Consider the following 20,272-nt stretch of genomic DNA (forward strand, 5'->3'; position numbering starts at 1 on the left):
CCTCTAAATGAGAGGGAAAAATAACAAAAGCTAAGAACAGATATCATCAGTCCTTTGATCAGTAAGTGTTGGTAAAGCCTTTTTGGTATTTGTCCCAGAGAATCAGGGAGTGGATGATTCTAATGACTGGGAAACAAATTCTTGAGCAAATTAGGTAGCTTTGAATTTTTGCTTTCAACAGAATTGAAGGAGCATTTAATAGAATTGTCAGTTAACCACACTAAAAATACTTTATTGGTATGTAACCATAACTCTTTGCACATAACTCTAAAGATGTATAAAGAATCAAGTAAATCAGTTATCACAAAAATGTACTGCACCCCTTTATTTATGAGAATAAGGTTATCTGAGTGCGAAACAAACCATAGAAAAAGAATTAATGCTGAACATTTTTTCCTCTGGAAATAAGTAACATTGAACCGTTGATAAATGAACTCATCAAAGAATACTTTGGCTCCTTTAATTTCATTTCCAGTACATTTTTCTTTAATAATTATTTATTAGAGTTTCTAATGTATTTATGCTGTGGTCAACTGTGTAGTACTGATAATTATATGATAAATTCATATGCTAAAAAAGTTTTTTTAAGAGTCTTATCCCTAGAAATTAAAAAGAAACTTAAATTTCAAGTTATATGCATGTTTTTCTTATAAAGAAATGACAACTGATCAAAAATAACTTCAAATAGGAAATACATACTACATTAACATCAAATTCTATATCATGAGTAAACACTATAAAATTTCTGACTCTTAACGAAGAGCTTACTCATATTTTTAAAAATTGAATGATTAGCAGGTATTAAATTGTTTGGATTTTACATAGAAGAGTGATATTAAAAATGTTCTTAATATTCCAGAAATTAGATTGTAACTACTTATACTTAAAATGAAAAAAATTTAAATGTACATTAAGAAATATGTGAGACAGTATATAATCAATCTACATGATATAAAATTTGGGAGACAGTAATAGTACCTCTTAGGGTGGTCGTGAGAATTAAACTAATATAGTATGTGTTTAGTACTGTATCTGCACATGTTAAGTGCTATGTATTGTTAGCTATTTTTCTAAAAGCAGTCCTGTAAGGTTAGCGTTATAATTTCTCAACTAAAAGTTTTCCCAATGAAAATAACTAGGATCAGAAAACTTAGATACATAGTAAAAAAGTGTTACCATTAGATCAAATATTTGGTATTAGGGATGTGGTATCAAATTCTGGTCTTTCCAACTAAACTATGCGGTCTCTGTGAACCTGCATCTAACCAAAACAATTTCAAGCTGAAACCAGAAATTTTGCAGTTTTACACACAAATTTATTAAGTGTTGGGAAGTGCACATTGTAAAAAGCTCAGTTTGAAAGCAAAATTTCTAGTCTTAATACTGATAAACTTACAGATTTAAATAGTAGACAGGTGAGTAAATATATAGAAACATAATGATAATTTGGCTGTCTTTAGATATGACAAAACTCAGAGCTGACTGTCAAAGTATGGAATTACTTTGGATCATAGGACCATATGACCATAACCATTTGCCAAAGTGTAGAATTACAGTGTAGAGTTCGTGATTATAATCATGAATTAGAGCAAGGAGAGAGGGGCAAATATTTAATATAAAGATTAAACATTTTTATGTAGCTCTCAATAATTTCCATTGGAATAAAGTATCCTTCGGCTTCTTCCTATCTTCCATTTTTTTCAAACTTGGCAAAACTATTAACTATATAAACAAAAAAGGGATGCTCAGAAGGAACAAAGGAGGTTTTGGGTGAATTTTTCACTCTCTGAATACTAAACTGAGACTTCAGTTCTCTTAACTTCATGAATTGCAAAAGGAAGTCAGCTGAAGAAAGGATCTGACAAAGTTCTGAACTAATGATGATGACCTCTGTACAATGTTTTTGTTTACTTTGTCAGCACATTATTCCCTAGAAGTCAAGGAAGTAACAAAAGCAAAGGCAAAACATAACTTTAAAGTTTAAGTGCTCAAAAGTCTCAGATGTCTAATTTTTACCCTTCTTTCCTTATAACTACACTTTTCAGGGCTTTATTAAATGTTTGCTTGCTCCTAACTCCCCACGTTCCAGGGAAATAAAGCTGCAGGGATCACCTTCCTCTGGGTGGAGGGACCGTACATTTCAGCAATAATTTAAGTTAGTACAAGGTTACCTTAACTTCCAGATGTGAGTTTGCAGAGAGGGGGAGGGGGACTAAGGGAATTTATATACTACTCAGTAGTTCCAACTGAAAAAATTCATTTATTTTTGTAGGGAAGAACAAAGTGTGAGGTGAAATACTGACACTCGGAATTGTGAATGTTTGTTTTGATAGCATTTTGCCTAAAAGGGGGAAAGATGCCCTTAACTCTGGTAATAGAAGTCATTTAACATTCAGTAAAGGAGTAATAAACAGCATTCTTTTGTGTTCATTAATACTATTTACTAAAAACGCATATCTAGTTTAAATATTTTATATAATGTGTACGTTAGCATGACAAATACTTGATGACATACATATTGAATACATTATTCATGCAAGTTAAACACAACCAAGTTAAAGGCAGAATATAAAATCTTAGGCAGCAAGTACTGTAAATCATCACATACTCCAGTATTATTTAATTAATTTGGAATGCATCTTTAATAACAGCACAAAGATTTACTCTTGGTTTTACAGAACTGCCAAGTATGGCAGTGCTCGTTTATATTATAGATGAAAATCTATTTTTGACATATTATTATGAAATACACTCATCTTACATAATGGAAGATAATTTATAGGACTTTATGGAATATTACTAAAATGCACTGCAAAACTAGAATTGTTAAACCAAAAAAAAGAAAATACAAAATTTATTTAAAATTATATGATAGAAATTTCTAACTTAGGGTGGAATATACAAAATACAATTATACTACTTTTAAGTACAGTACTTTTTTAAGATAGCATTTTCTTTAAAAAAATTTTTTAAACTGTTTACTTCTGAGAGAGAGAGAGAGAGAGAGAGAGAGAGAGAGAGGAGGTGGGGAAGGGACAGAGAGGGAGGGGAGACACAGAATCCAAAGCAGGCTCCAGGCTCTGAGCTGACAGCACAGAGCCCAACACGGGGCTTGAACTTGCAAACTGTGAGATCATGACCTGAGCTGAAGTCAGACGCTTAACTGACTGAACCACCCAGGCACCCATACTCTTTTGCTTTTTAAATCTGATTTGAATCCATTACAGAGGAATAGGCTTAAGTCTCAGGGTGTATGTATTTTTAGTCATCTAGAAGCAAATTTCTTTGTTTACTATAATTTAACTTCATCTTGGCCTTTTTCAATCACAGAAGTTACAAGAAAAAAATTTTGATTCTCTTGTTTTCTGTGACACATTTTCACTCAACTCATCAATATTCATGATTCTCATCCGGTTTATAGATAACTCATGACATTTGCTTATTCTTCTCCCTTCTGCTTTCTGTCTTGTGGGCAACTCAATGCAGATCCTGGGAACTAATAATGAAACTCAAAATAGTTAAATCTGTGTTTCTATAGCTTTGGTAAAATTTTTGATATGTGTTCAAATCATCATTTAAACACTAATTTTTTGGATGGAAAAATATGCTACATATAGTGCCCTATATGCCTGGGTACTTAAACACTGAAGGAGGTCAAGATGAAAGAGGAGGAAACAGACTAAATTCACGACTCACAAATGCAAAAACCAGTGACACAAAAGACTTTGTTCAAAGGCTGCAGTATGAAAGAAAATGACAAGAGAGTACCTGCACATCCCGCTTCATCTGCCTGAGCTTCAGGCCCCAGGATTTCTTGTCCTTCCTTTCCTGCTAAAATCAAAGTACAAAAGATTAAAATAGATCCATGCGTCACAAACATTTTTAACATCTAGAAATCTGAAAAGTAACTTTTAGATTATATTCAATTTGGATTTTTTCCCTTTTAGAAGTAATGTGTCCTTGAAAAGTAAACTTTTTAAAAGAAATTAAGCTGGCAGTTTTACCACACTCACAAAGGTACATTAAAGAGCAAAATTAGTGAATGTTTACATAGAACCCAGGAATTATATATACATTAGTATTATAAGCATGCTGGGATTTTAAGGTTTCTTTGGGAGAGGAGTTCTACCTGTAGGTAGTGGGGTTCCTTTTTTTGTTTCTTCTGCAAAGCACAGATTTCTGCTTTAGGCACTGTGCTAGATGCTTTATAAACTTATTTCTTTTAACCTTCATAACTATCTGTTTTATAAGTTAAAAAAAAAAGACAACTGAAACTTGAGGCTTGAAGAGGTTAAATAACTTGCCCAAGGACACACTGCTATTAGATGGTAGAGGTGGAATTTTTAAAAAAAAAAAAAATTTTTTTTTTCAACGTTTATTTATTTTTGGGACAGAGAGAGACAGAGCATGAACGGGGGAGGGGCAGAGAGAGAGGGAGACACAGAATCGGAAACAGGCTCCAGGCTCTGAGCCATCAGCCCAGAGCCCGACGCGGGGCTCGAACTCATGGACGATCGTGACCTGGCTGAAGTCGGACACTTAACCGACTGCGCCACCCAGGCGCCCCGGTAGAGGTGGAATTTTAATTCAGGTCTGAATGGCTGCAGAACGTACTTTCTGCTACACTGTATAACCAGAGTCCCAGCCAACTAGAGAGAAGACTGTACTAAACTTCACTGTGTCCAGAGTCAATGCCTAGGGCACTGTACTTTCTCTGCCACTCTATTCATTGTTCTAACCTCTGGTAAATCATAATCACAGTACTGGTAAACATTTTCAGATGTTACTTTATCTCCCTTTGCCACCTAGGCTTATAGTGAGCTGACTGTAGTATTCTATACAGAATAAGATCAGAGTAAATATGCATATTATTTTGACAAGCAGAAAGTACATTTTTGTATATCCATGTACATTGTATTGATTCTAATAGCTTATTAAGAACATGTGCATATATAGAAGACATGATGGAGTTAAAAATTGCTTTTAAAAAAAGTGGTAGCAGAGTACACATAATTATGATCAGAATACTAATAAAGTCATGCTAAAACATCACATCATGTACTTATCTGCACCCCAATCAAATCCCATTGAATATGCCAGTCAAAACTCTTGATTTAGACTTCCCCTAAGTTTGATAATTGAATTGAGAAATGGAACACTAATCAAGAAAAATCTTAGCGCACATAAAGCATGTATTTCTGTAAGTGCCTTGGCTTATCAGATAGATTTATTCAGCAGATTTTCTTTACTCATTAACTTTTATATTAGTACTTAAAGATGATCGCTATGTGAAAAATAGTTAAAATATGCATAAACCTCTTTAGAGCGGCATAAAAAACACTGTCTACAGTAGGTAATAATGAGATTAACTTCCAATTAACTTGTATCTTCATTTTATACTTGCCATCAGCAAAATGACAATTTAAAAACCTTTGCTAAAGTGTTTATAATGCAGTAGGATAAACACCAGTGTTTGCAAATCTCTAACATCTTTTTTTCTTCTCTCTCTGAAGCAGGTACTTAAATTAAAACAATAAACAGTATGACAATTGTATAACTATATGATAGTAATATAGTTTTTTATTGTAGATTTATATGTGCCCTTTATTTCTCCTCAAATGAAAATCAAACCACAGTTATTATTTACTAAGACAGGAGATGACAATGATATTAAAAGTTAAAATGATATTTTGGACATTACTAATTTTTCTACTTATAGTTATTATAGCTAACTAAAAACATGTCTGCAATTCAAGTAAATGATTTATTCACTTCTTCATTCTTTCATTTCTGCTTGGGATAAAATCAAGGCTCCTTAGGAACATTTAACATACTTTAGAATCTGGTCCCCTACAATTTACTGCGATTTAAAAACTGGAAGTCTCCATTCTTTCCCTCATTATTGGGGCTGGAATTTTGAACTAGAATCATATTGCCTAATGAAAATAGAAAATATCCTACTGCTGGTCTGCAGCATGAACACACTTCTTTCACTACAGAGGGCTGCTAGGAACGAGCTCCTTCCTGCTTCATCCATGGACTAGCGCGAGGGTGTACTGGGAACAGCTAAATATTGTTCAAGCATACTTCTTCCTCATGTGTTCTGATCTTACGTATAGTTTAGAAAAGATAAGGGTAGTAAAGTAGTAGAATTTCCTTGTGCACAAGATTTTCTCTCCTGTAAGACTTACTAATGTCAACACATTGTGACTGATGAACCAAAATACAATTTAGAAAAGTAAACTGGAATACTCCTAAGGCTTTTGCTTTAGCCCAAATTCCAAAGCAAATACACAAATGAGGAAAAATTCCCGAGTAACAAGACTTTGTTTTTTCAAATAATGGCAAAAGATAGCTGAAAAATAGGTCATGAAATACTTCTCAGCAACAAAAGGGACAATTTACTGATACATGCAGCAACTTAGATCAATCTCTCAAGAAATTATGGAAAGTCAAAAAGCCAATCCAAAAGATTACATGCTGTATGATTCTATTTATGTAACATTCTTGAAATAACAAAATTATAAAAATGGAGAAGAAATTTGTGGTTGTGAGAGGTTAGGGTTGGGGCAGAGGGTAGGGGAAGGCGGGTGTATAAAAGGCAATGAGGGAGCTCTATGGAATTGTTCTGTATCTTGTTCATATCAATGTCAATATTCTGGTTGTGATACAGTACTACAGTTTTAGAAGATGTTACCATTGGGGGGAAAAGGAGTAAAGGGCATATAGGATCTGTGAATTATTTGTGAATCTACAACTATCTGTGAATTATTTGCAGATCTATCATCATCTTAAAATTAGAAGTTTAGGATGCCTGGGTGGCTCAGTTAGTTGGGCGTCTGACTCTTGATTTCAGCTCAGGTCATGACCTTATGGTTCATGAGATCAAGCTCTGCATTGGGCTCTGTGTTGACAGCATGGAGCCTGCTTAGGATTCTCTCTCTCGCTCTCTCTCTCTCAAAATAAACAAATATTAAAAAACAGTAAAAAAAAGTTTAACTGAAAAATAAGTCAATGGCAGATAGCACAAATTTAGAGAGATAGGACATATTTATTTTGCCACAAGATGTAATTCCTAGTAAGGAAAAGCAAGGATAGCAAATGCAATTCATGTTAACCAAAAATCCAGAAGACTTAATGTCAATGGCAGGATAGACCAGTTCAAAGTACAGGACTGATTATTAAGCACATGTACAAAATTCTAAAACTTTCATTTTGAATTCATACCAATGTGTTCCTAACCATTTCAAATGTGTTTGTGAGAAGATTTTATAGCAATTTCTAACATGGCACAAGAAGCAGGTAACTGAACCAGATTTTCCTTTCCTGCTTTTATCTCTTCCTCTATAACGCACATCCACACATGCCATGCACATTTATACCTGCCTTTTCTCAGACTGACCCCTCTGCCTAGAATGCTGTTATCTATTCCATCTGAAAAACTTTTACTAATCTGATTCTTTAAAGATAAGTTCACATTTCTCTCATTCTGTAAGTCATTCTGTAAGTCTTCCCTGACAGTGCTGTGAAGTAAACACCAATAGATTCCTGAAGTTAAACATAAAGTGTTTAAACTTTAATCAGAAATGATTTTTTTTACTGTGTGGTTCTTCCGAGTATTTCCAGACAGCTTCACTTTTCTTTCATACATGTATCCTCTAGTTTCTACATATATGCATATATTTTTGGTATAACTGTCCATCAAAGTCACAATAAATGTAATTCACAGCCTCCATGAATACCTGTTAACTTAAAAAAAAGTAAAGAAATATATATAGCTAAGGTCAAATTTGGTTAAGATGAAATAAACACAAACCACCCTGCGTGTCCCATTGAATACAGCTGAAAAAAACCTGGGGAGAATGCATGGAGGAGTTATTTGAAGACTCTAAAACGTAAATCATACCAAGAAGACTGGGGAAGAAGACATGACAAGAATTCAAAATACTATTTAATCACTTTCCTACTCCCTGGCTTGGATTCAAGGCAGCCTAAACCTAGAAGTAGACACGGGCATAGCAGAAAAAACTCTATGGAAAGCTCTCTAGTTTAGGCTCAAGGAGTAGGAAAGGACTCAAAGAAGGGGAAAACCATTTTTTCCTCTGGATTCTCTTGTGTCCCAGCCCCTATATCATCCCAAGGTAGCAGTGGAGATCATGATGATGGCAAGAATGTAAAGGTACCTAAAACTCCAAAGAAGGGGAAACTTTTTGTCCAGAGGAGCTGTGGCTCCAAGAGGATGGTACAAACTTCCATCAAGTTCTTTCTCCCTAACTTCTTGCAGCCCTTCTTCCTGCAAGGCATAGTGGGAAGTATGTGGCAAAATATGGCCAAGAAGTCCCAGAATTTTGGATAAAGAACTGGAAAGGGAAGTCTCAGGGAACTGAAAGTACCCGGGAGATCATAGAAATGGAGCAGTACAGGAAACTAACCATATAAAGCTGCTTGTGAACTTCCCATGTGTGGATCTGACCATAGGCTTTGAGAACTAAAGTAAGGATAAGACCGTTAGTCATGTCCCAGAATAGCCACTGTATGGCACACAGATCCAAAAAGCATTGCAAATGCTTTGAAAACTGAATTGATATTGGAACCCATAGAAAATTGTTTGGAACTTATAGCCTGATACAACTGGATAAGTTGCCTGCTAAACCCAAAATATCAAAATTCTCCACAGGATTTAAAGAAGACCAAGAGTCTCATAAGATGATATTCAAAATGTCTACGATACAATCCAAAATTACCTGGCATATGAAGAACCAGGAAAATCTCAAATTCTAAGACGGCAATACTGAAAAGACACACATCTTGAAAATATCAAAGACTTTAATCAGCTACTATGAAAGTACTCCAAGAGCTGAGGATGAACACTTGAAAATAATGGAAAGACAAAAAGTCTAGGCAAATTCTTATCAGCAAACAGGAGATATAAATAAGAACGCAAAGGAAATTTTAGAACTAAAAATACAGTAACAAATTTCTTTACAAAAATCACCAGATGGACTCTACAGCAAAATGGGGGTGAAAGAGGAAAGATCAGTGAATTTGATGGTACATAAATGGAAATTACCCAATTTGGACAACAAAGTGAAAACATTAAAAAAAAAAATGAGTCCCAGAGATGTGTGGGACAATAATGAAACATCTAACATTTGGTCATTGGAGTTCCAGAAGGAGAAAAAAAAGAGTATGGTGTGAAAAAAATATATCACGAAGTAGCAACTAAAAACTTTCCAAATTTAATAAAAAACACACCAATAGATTAAAAAAGTTAACTTAATTTCAAATAGGATAAAGCCCCCCAAATCCAAGCCTAGACCATTAATCAAACTCTGAAAACTAAAGATAAAAAAAATTCTGAAAAGAGACAGAGAAAATGATACACAACTATATGGGAACAATAATTTAAAAGAAGGCAGATTTATCATTAGAAATAAAGGGCTTCATAAGGAAAAAGAACATTTTTTAACAAGTGCTAAATGATAAAAACCTGTCAACCCCAAATTCTGTATCCAGGGAACATATACTTTTGAAACAAAGGTAAAATAAAGATATTCTCAGATGTAGGAAAGTGAATAGAGTGCACAGCCGGCAAACCTGATATAAAAGAACTGCTAAGGAAGACCTTCAGAAAGAAGGGTAAATGATATTAGAGAAAAATTTGAAATGTCATGAATGAAAGAGAACAAAAGAAATGATGTAGTATATATGACAACTACAATATAAAGGAGAGAAGGTAATGGGACCCATATGGATGTAAAGTCTGTACATTTTACTTGAAGTGGTGAAATACTTATTCTAAGTAAACTGTGAAAAGTATGTAAATTCTCATCTACAGAGCAACTACTAAAAATTCTATACAAAAAGATATAGTAAAAATGAAATAAACAAATGAAAATACAATACTAAAACATATTCAAATGATCCAAAAGAAGGCATGAAAGGAGAAACAGAAGGACAAGAGGGAACAAACACAAAGCAAATAATACAATCGTAAACCTATATCCAACCATCAAAACTTACATTACATGTAAATGGTCTAAACGAAGCAATATAAGGGGATACAGATTGTTAGAAGAGATTTAAAGAAAAACCAAGCCCCATTTATAGTACTCTAAGAAAAAAAAATTATTTCAAACACAATGTTATAGATAGGTTAAAAGTAAAGAAGTAAAAAGGAAAAAGATATACTATGTAAAGACTCATCAAAAGAAAGCTAGAGTAACTATTTTATATCAGACAAAGTAGACTCTAGAGCTAAGAAACTTACCAGAAATATAGAGAAACATTATATAGTAAGAAGGTTAATTCACCAAGAAGCCGTAACAATCTATAAAAGAGTATGCATCTAACAACTGAGCTTCAAAATATGTAACCAACAGAACAGAAGTAGAGAAGAAAAATGCATGTGTACAGTGGGAGAATTCAATGCCCCTCTCATATTAACTGACAGGACAAGTTGACAGAAAATCACAAGGATATACACAAACTGATATTTGTATAACATTGCATCCAACAATAGAGGACTACACATTCTATTTATTTATTTATTTATTTATTTATTTATTTATTTATTTATTTTATTTTTTTGACTTTTATTATTTTTTAAAGTTTATTTATTTTGAGACAGAGAGAAGGGCAATGAAGAGAGAGAGAATCCCAAGCAGGCTTTGCACTATCAGCGCAGAGCTCCATATGGGGCTTGAACTCACAAACGATGAGATCATGACCTGAGCCGAAGTCAAGAGCTGGATGCTTAACTAACTGAACCACCCAGGTGTCCCTACACATTCTTTTTAAATGCACATAAAACACTCATGAAAACTGACCATATTTAAGATCGTATAACAAAACAAACTTAAAAAAAATAAAATCATACAAAGTATGTTCTCTGACCAAAATAAATTCAATAGCTATTAATAGCAGAAAGATGAGAAAATCTCCAAACACTGTGAGAACTGAGTACTGTGTTTCTAAAGAATCCATAGCTCAAACAAAAAATGAAAAACAACACATCACAATTTGTGGGATGTACGTAAAGCAGTGCTTAAGGGGCAATTTATAGTACTAAATGTTTATAAAAAAGTTCTCAAATCAAAATTCTAAACTTCTGTGTTAAAAAATGGAAAAAGGAGCAAAGTAAGTCCAGAGCAAGTACAGTGAAGGAATAAAGAGCAGAAATCAATAAAATTAAAGACAAAAAAAAATTAGAGAAAAACAATGAAAAAGAAAGCTAGTTCTTTGAAAAGATCAATAAAATGCATAAACCATTAGTATGAGTGATAAATAGAGGGAAGCCACAAACTACTAATAACAGGAATGAAAAGGGAGTATCATTATAGAGCTAGAAGATATTCAAAAGATAGTAAGGGAATACTCTGAGTTCAAGGAGTAAACATTACAACATTTTGACTCTTAAAGAAGAGCTTATTCTTTTTATTTTTTAAAAGTGAAAGATTAGGGGCGCCTGGGTGGCGCAGTCGGTTAAGCGTCCGACTTCAGCCAGGTCACGATCTCGCGGTCCGTGAGTTCGAGCCCCGCGTCGGGCTCGGGGCTGATGGCTCAGAGCCTGGAGCCTGTTTCCGATTCTGTGTCTCCCTCTCTCTCTGCCCCTCCCCCGTTCATGCTCTGTCTCTCTCTGTCCCAAAAATAAATAAACGTTGAAAAAAAAAAAAAAAGTGAAAGATTAAATTGCTATGGATCTCACATATAAGAATGTCAAAATGTCAATATTTTTAATATGCCAGAAGTTAGATTGTGTGCAACTACTTACATTTAAAATAAAAAATTATATGTCCATTAAGATACTTGTAAGGCAGCACATAATCACTTAATTAATTAATTAATTAAATTACAGAGAGAGAGTGAGCAGAGGAGAGGGTCAAAGGGAGAGTCTTAAGCAAGCTCCACGCTCATCACAGAGCCCAATGTGGGGCCTGATCCTGCAACCTTGGGATCACGACCTTGAGCCTAGATCGAGTCAGATGCTCAACTAACTTAGCCACCCAGGCGCTCCCATAATCATTTTACATAATATAATACAAATTTGCCTCTTAGGGTAGCTGTAAGGATTAGTATGTGCTTAGTATTGTACCTGGCACACTGTAAGTTATATTTAATTGTTAGCTATTTTCCTTATTAATACAGTCCTGTAAAGTAAACATCTCTACACAAATAAACTTGAAAACTTTGAAATACTAATTTCTCAAAAAACTAGAAACTATTACAACTTATCCAAGATAAAAAGTTAATGTGAATATTCCTGTAACTGCTTCAAAAGTCGAATTTGTAGTTTAAAACCTTCCCCCCAAACAAAACAAAACTCTGGGCCCTGGTGGTTTCCATTGTAAATTCTAGCAGACATTTACAGAAAAACTACAACTAATTTTAAACAACCTTTTCAAGAAAATAAAAAGAAAGGAACACTTTTCAATTCAGTTTATGAGGCTAGCATTTCCCTGATACCAAAACCATATAAAAATAGTATAAAAAATAGAGAAAACTATAAACCAATATCCCTCTTGCACACTGACTTAAAAGTTTTCAACAAAGTATTACCAAGTCAAATTGAGCAACATGTTAAAAGCCAATGACTAAGTGGGGCTTTCCAGGGAATCCAAGGCTGGTTGAATATTTGAAAATCCATTAATGCATTCACTGTTATTAACAGACTAAAGAAGCAAAACCACATGATCACATCAACTGACAGAAAAACCATTTGAAAAAATTCAACATCTATTCATGATGAAAACTCTCAGCCAACTAGGAATAGAAACTTACCCAATTTGATAAAAGGTATCTATAACATACCAAATGCTAACAATATACTTAAAGGTAAAAGACAATATTTTCCCTCTAACACTGGGAAAAAGGAAGATGTCTACTTTTACCACCCCTGACATCTTGTAATACGTCAATAAACAGGGATAAAGGTATACAGATTAGAAAGGAAGAAATAAAACTGTCCCTATATTTGAGAAGATTGTCTACATAGAAATCTGAAGGAATCTACAAAAAAAATCTGAGAATTAGCGAGTTCATAAGATACAAGGTCACACACACAAAACTCAATAATATTGCTTGCTATATAAGTGAACTTATATAAACTGAATTAAAACAAAAATATTCACAATAGTTTCTCCCTTTAATTTTTTTTTTTCAACGTTTATTTATTTTTGGGACAGAGAGAGACAGAGCATGAACGGGGGAGGGGCAGAGAGAGAGGGAGACACAGAATTGGAAACAGGCTCTAGGCTCTGAGCCATCAGCCTAGAGCCTGACGCGGGGCTCGAACTCACGGACCGCGAGATCGTGACCTGGCTGAAGTCGGACGCTTAACCGACTGCGCCACCCAGGCGCCCCCCCTTTTTTTTTTTTTTAATTTTTTTGTTTTCAACGTTTATTTATTTTTGGGATAGAGAGAGACAGAGCATGAACAGGGAAGGGGCAGAGAGAGAGGGAGGCACAGAATCGGAAAGTTTCTCCCTTTAGAGAAGAAATACATGGTTATAAATCTCATAAAACATGTATACAATCTGTGTGTTTGAAACTACAAAGACACTGATGTGAGAAATCAAAGAGCTATGCAGCATAAAAAAATTAACATACAAAAATCAGTTGCAATTCTATATACTAACAATGAACTATCTGAAAGAGAAATAAAACAATCTCATTTACAAGAGCATCAAAAAGAATAAAATGCTTAGAAGTAAATTTAAACAAGGGGTGAAAGACCTATACACTGAAAACTATAAGATACTGATGAAGGAAACTGAATGTGATACAAATAAATGGAAAGATATTCTGTGTTCATGAACTGGAACAATTAATATTGTTAAAATGTCCATACTACCCAGAGCCATCTATAGAGTCAATGAAATCCCTATGAATATTCCAATGACTTTTTTAACAGGAATAGGAAAAAACAATCTTAAAAGGCCCTGTATAGCTAAAGCAATCTTGAGAAAAAAGAACGAAGCTGGAGGCATCACACTTCCTGATTTCAAACTACACTGCAAAGCTATAATAATCAAAACAGTATGGCACTTGCATAAAAACAGATGTATAGATTAATGGAAAAGCTGAACTCATAGAAATAGAGAGGAGACTGGTGGTTTCCAGGAGTTGGGGAAGTGGGAGAAGTCAGAGATGCCGGTCAAAAGGTACGAGTTCCAATGATGAGATGAGTAAATTCTGGGAACCTAATGTATAGCATGGTGAATGTATTTAACAATACTGCATTGTATGCTGAAATTTCTAAGAGTCCATCTTAAATGTTCTCACCACATACCAAAAACTGGCAACTGTATGAAGTAATGTGTTAATTAACTTTACTGTAGTAATAATTTCATAATATAAAAGTATATCAAATAATCACATTGTACATCTTACACTTATACAATATTAAATGTCCAATATATCTCAATGGAGCTGGGGAAAAATAGATTTTCTCACAAGCCCCCACCCCCAACCCACAGAAAAGATCTAAAAAAATGGAGAGATATACCACATTCATTCATTGGAACACTCCTTAACAAAATAAAGATGTTAGTTCTCCCCAAATTGATCTATAGATTTAACACATTTTAAACCAAAATCCCAGCAGGAGGTATACAACACAGATAAGATTACTCTAAAATCCACATGAAAAGCCAAAGGAACTTTAATAGTGAAAACAATTAAAAAAAATTAAAGTTGGAGGAACATTATCTAATTCTAAGACTTATTACAAAATTATAGTAATCAAGATGCTGTGATACTGGCAAAGGAATAGACACACAGATCGACAGAACAGAATAGAGTCCAGAAACAGACTCACAAATACTGACAACTAATTTCTTTTTTTTTCAACGTTTATTTATTTTTGGGACAGAGAGAGACAGAGCACGAACGGGGGAGGGGCAGAGAGAGAGGGAGACACCTGACAACTAATTTCTGACAAAGGTGCAAAGGCAGCTCCATAGAGAGGGGACAGTCTTTTTAACAGCATTGGAACAACTGGTCATCCAAAAAAATGAACCTCACCTCAACCTTGTATCTTACAAAGATTTTAAATCAAAATGGATCATAGATCTAATAAAAAAGTAAAGCATTCAAAGGAGAAAATTCTGGTGATATTGGGTTAAACAAAGAGTTCTTGGACATGACACCAAGAACATGATCCATTTAAAAGGTAAATATGATAAAACTGACCTCATCAAAGTCTAAAACTTTTGCTCTGTGAAAGCTTAGGATCGGAAAATAAAGAGACAAGCTACAGACTAGGAGAATATCTACTACAATTACAATGAACACTCAAAACTTATAAAATAACCTGATTAGAAAATGCACAAAAGACATGAACAGACACCACACGGAAGAGGCTGTACAGATGGCAAATAAGCACATGAAAAGATGTTCAGCTTCAATAGCCATTAGAAAAATGAAATGAAAACAACACCTAGTATAAAAACACATCTATTAGAATAGCTGAAGTGAGAAATAACTGATAAAATCAAATAGTGGTGAGGCTGTGCAGAAATTGGATCTCTCATACAGTACTGATGGGTCAGAACAGTCACTCTGGAAAAACAGTTTGGCATTAAAAAACAAAAACAAAAACAAAAACATTAAACACACATTTAATGTATGACTCAACAATACTACTTCTAGATTACTTAAGAGAACCAAAAACCATGTTCATAATTAACCACATATACACTAATGTATATAGTACCTGTATTAGTAATCTCCATAAACTGTAAATAATCCAAATGTCCTTCAGGGGGTGAATGGATAAATAAATTGGTACATCCATACAATGGAATACTACTCATTGATAGAATCAAGCTATTGATCCATGGGACAACTTCAACAAATCTTAAAGGCATGCTGTGTGAAAGAAGCCAGATACAATATATTTCATACTATATGATTTCATCTGTATGACATTCTCAAATAGGCAAAACTACAGTGACAGAGAACAGATCATGGTTACCAGGGTTTGTGGTGAGAGGGAGGTGTGACTAAAAACAAGTAGCATGGAGAAGTTCTCTTGGGATGAAACTGTTTTGTGGAGTCTTTGATCCCATAACCAAAGAAATTGGATTTTGCCAACGCCCAAATAAACAAGGAAATGAATCTTCTCTTAGAATCTCTAGAAAGATATGTAGCCCTGTCAACACTTAGATTTTAGCCTAGTGAGATCTGTGATGGACTTATGACCTACAGGGCTGTGTGTGATAAATTTGTGTCATTTAAGCCCTTAAGTGTTGTGGTAATTTGTTATGTATGATAGCAATAATCAAGTGGTTAAATAATTTTAGACCAAGGAGAAGAATGAGGATAACAACTATTTGTTGACTATCAAAGAAGACTGCTATGTAGAGTTCAATACTGTTTCCTTTTTTTCTCTTTCAGTTTTATTAGATACTATGAATCTGAAAAACACTAATCCTGTTAGTAATTATGGCATCCTAGCCTTGCTGGTGGCTGTGGGAAATTCAAAAGGAATACACGACCTGGTATTCTTATGTTAAGATGTTTACAATCCAGAGAGATATGTGACTTGCCCATGAAAATAAGAGATTTGAGGTTTTCAAATTTAAAATATAAAAATTAAATATGAAATATAAAAATAGAAATTTAATTTTAAAATTACAAAATATAAAAATATATTTTATTTTAAAATAAGATTTAAATTTTGAGGTCAATTAGAAAAGGGAGCATGAGATAGAAGAGTTCAGTGCTAACAGAAGCACCACAAAAGGAAAGATCTATATGGATAGGCACTGATACAATGAAAAAATTCTCTCCCTATTGCTCTTTATATGTATTTCACGTATGGATGTTAGATTCGGTGTGTGTATAATGTATATACACACACACACATACACGTGTGTGTATGTGTGTGTGTGTGTGTGTGTGCGTGTATATATTATATTTACAGATTCTATTGAATCTGTAAATAAAACAATAGCATGCTTTGGAGTCAAAGAGACCTAGTTTTGAACCTTGGCTTTCCATATTTAATATGTCATCTTGGCAGATATTTAATATTGCTGAGCCTCAGTTTCCTTATCTACAAAATGGAGCTAATCTTACAGAATTGTTGTAAGAATGAAAAGAAATGATGTATGGGAAAGCAGCTGGCACTAGGTACACCCACTCAGTGTTATTTTACTTAGCTAATATGTATGAGTTGGAATTGCAACTGAATGCTCATTTTCTGTGTCAGCCTTGTCAGTCCCACAGTTTTTCCAAAAAGAGGCATGTCTCTCAAAACCTAAACTAGATCTGAAAACTCCTAAGGAAAGGCAAAATTAGCCTGATTTATCTTTGTCCCCAAAGTTCAAGGTATTGGGACCAGCTTTGAAATGGTGGGAAGGTAAGCTGGCACCCTGCAGTGTGGAGAAGACCAAGAGGGGTATGAAGACCTTGCCTGAGTCTTTTAGGGAGTAGCTTCAGGCATTCTACTAGACAGGCTAAGGAATGGGACAAAGGCCAGGGAATGAGCCAAAGATCTGACAGCAGATGCACTTCATAAACTGAATTATCATATTTAAATAGTCTTCCTTTTGTTCTATTATTATTTATAAAGACAAATATTTTTGAAAATAACTTTTTTTTTAAAAATATACTAAGGAAACCCAAGAAAAGGGGGTTTTACTTCCTTTTATTCAGGATTTAAAAAATCTTTTTAAATTTAAAATAGTTTTAGACTGGGGCGCCTGGGTGGCTCAGTCGGTTAAGCGTCTGACTTCGGCTCAGGTCATGATGTTGCGGTTTGTGAGTTCTTGCCCTGTGCTGGGCTCTGTGCAGACAGCTCAGAGCCTGGAGCCTGCTTCAGATTGTGTCTCCCCTCTCTCTGCCCCCACCCCCCCATGCTCATGCTCTGTCTCTCTCGGTCTCTCAATAATAAATAAACGTTAAAAAAAATAAAATAGTTTTAGACTTACAGAATAGTTGTAAAACGAGCACAGACTTCCAGTATACCCTTCAACCAGCTTCCCTAAGGGAGAACATCTTACATAATCACAGGTCTACTATGGAAACCATTATATTAATGTTAATACAAAACCATTAAGTAACATACAGACCTTATTTGACCTCTGCCAGTTTTCCCACTAATGCCCTTTTTCTTTTCTAGTTCAGAAACGAATTCTGGACCCACAGTGCATTTAGTTGTCAGATCTCCATAGTCTCCTCCAAAATTTACAATCCAATCAAGTGTCTGGCAAGTTGCTTTAGTCTTTGCCTTTTCATTACCTTAACATTGTTGAAGAGTACTGATCACTTATTTTGTAGAGTGCCCCTCAATTTGATTTCCCTGATGCTTTCCAATGATTTGATGAGGAAATACTTTTGAGCAGGAATACCACTTAAGTGATAGGCCTTTGTTAATATATCTTACAGGGGTATATAATGTCACTATCTCTTATTTCTATTAACCTTAATCACCTGGTTAAGAAGGTGTCTGTCAGGTTTCTTTATGCTAGTTATTATGTTTTTAAGATTAATAATTATCTGGTGAGGAAATACTTTGATATTATGCAAATATCCTTTTGTTCCACATACTTTCATCCATTAATTTTAGCATTCATTGATGTTTCTTGCCTGCAACAATTATACTATGGAGTTTGTTTACAGCAATTTTCCATTTCCCTAATCACTTCTTAATTTATAACTGAAACTCTACTATAAGGAAGAACTTTCCATTCTCCCCCATGTATGTATTTAAGTATTTATATCAGTACAGATGCATGGATATTTATTTTATTCTACAGATTATTTATAATCCAATACTATCATTTATTTATTATGCTGCTAAAATTGTTCCAGATTTGGCCAATGGGAGTTCTTTCAAGTTGGCTCTTATGCCCTTTTGACAGGATGCTTTTTAAAAAATACTTTCTTGCTTGTTGTTCCAGGCTTAGCTTATATTTACCCTACCTCAGTTCTAGAATCAGCCATTTATGCAAAGAGTCTTAGTACCTTTTTCTTTTAATGTTTACTTATTTTTTGAGACAGAGAGGTAGAGAGAGAGAAAGAGAGAGAGTGCAAGGATGCGTGCAGAGTGGGGGAGGGGCAGAGAGAGAGGGAGACACAGAATCCAAAGTAGGCTCCAGACTCTGAGCTGTCAGCACAGAGCCTGACGTGGGGCTCGACCCCATGAACCATGAGATCATGACCTGCGCCGAAGTCGGATGGTTAACTGACTGAGCCAACGAGGCGCCCCAGCCTTGGTACCTTTTATTGAAGAATGTTATTTGAATCCTAGACCTGGGTCCTAGGTGTGCTCATTGCTACCAGGTATCTTGTTTCCTGAATTCTCAGCAGACAGAGCTAGGAAATATATGTATGTATATACTTTATATGTATGTAATACTTTCATATATCCCATCTATATTTTTGTATCTACTTATCTTTATATATACAGTAAAACCTTGGATTGCGAGTTACTTGTTCTGCAAGTGTTCCGCAAGATGAACAAACATTTCTAATAAATTTTAACTTGATAAACAAGTGATGTCTTGCAACACCAGTAGTATGTGACACCGAATGTCACATGATCACAACTCATCATGGTCCTCTCTCTGTGGGATTGTGGGTGATCGTCTCCCATGCTCAGATGTTTGGTCGCAGGCCATGGTGTTTGGCAGAAATCAATGATTTTTCGGAACATTGGAAAGGTGCCCACAACTGACACTAGTGTATTTTTTGTCACTTCAAAGCACCTATAGACAGTTCTTTGCTTTTCCATACAAGAGTAAGCTCAGGAGTGCTTCACTTCATTCTAGGTCAGGCTGCCTGCAGATATAGACCCTTTCCTCTGCTGCCTTATCGCCAGTTACATTAAATACAGTATAGGACAAGAGTTTATTAATACTGTACCATAGTCAACATCCGTGCGAGCATATACAATGGCTCCCATGCAGAAAAAGATTCCACTGAGTCAAAAGAGAACAGTGATTCTGTTAGTGATAGTAAAAGTTGTCCTATACAATAACCCTCCTCTCTCATCTCACTCACACTAGCCATGAAGGTTTTCAAAGGTAAGTGTGGGTTAATTTGTTTATTTTTCTTTATGTATTTCTTTATTATTTTGTATTGTATTACAGTATAGTAATCATCTTTATATGAATATTTTTGGGTGGTAGAATAAATTATCTGAGTTTCCATTAATTCTTATGGGGAAATTTACTTTGATACACAGTGCTTTGGATTACAAACATGTTTCTGGAACGAATTATGCTCATAAACCAAGATTTTACTGCGTTAAGTTCATACTGAC

General features: G+C 34.7%; 1 protein-coding gene across 4 annotated transcripts in view; it reads right to left on the minus strand.

The window, feature by feature from the left end:
• Positions 1–20,272, minus strand: part of ZEB1 (zinc finger E-box binding homeobox 1) — a 208,867-nt gene that overhangs the window by 27,086 nt on the left and 161,509 nt on the right. For 2 of the 4 annotated variants that reach the window (XM_040451048.1, XM_040451046.1), the window contains one exon: positions 3,769–3,828. In XM_040451048.1, coding sequence (XP_040306982.1) covers positions 3,769–3,828 — 60 coding nt within the window. Of the gene's footprint in view, positions 1–3,768; positions 3,832–20,272 lie in introns of all 4 variants that reach the window. The other 2 variants (XM_040451047.1, XM_040451045.1) reach the window with 1 other exon arrangement.

The sequence above is a fragment of the Herpailurus yagouaroundi genome, unplaced genomic scaffold (assembly GCF_014898765.1).
Source record: "Herpailurus yagouaroundi ecotype Mexico unplaced genomic scaffold, PumYag 203, whole genome shotgun sequence".
Taxonomy (NCBI): Eukaryota; Metazoa; Chordata; class Mammalia; order Carnivora; family Felidae; genus Herpailurus; species Herpailurus yagouaroundi.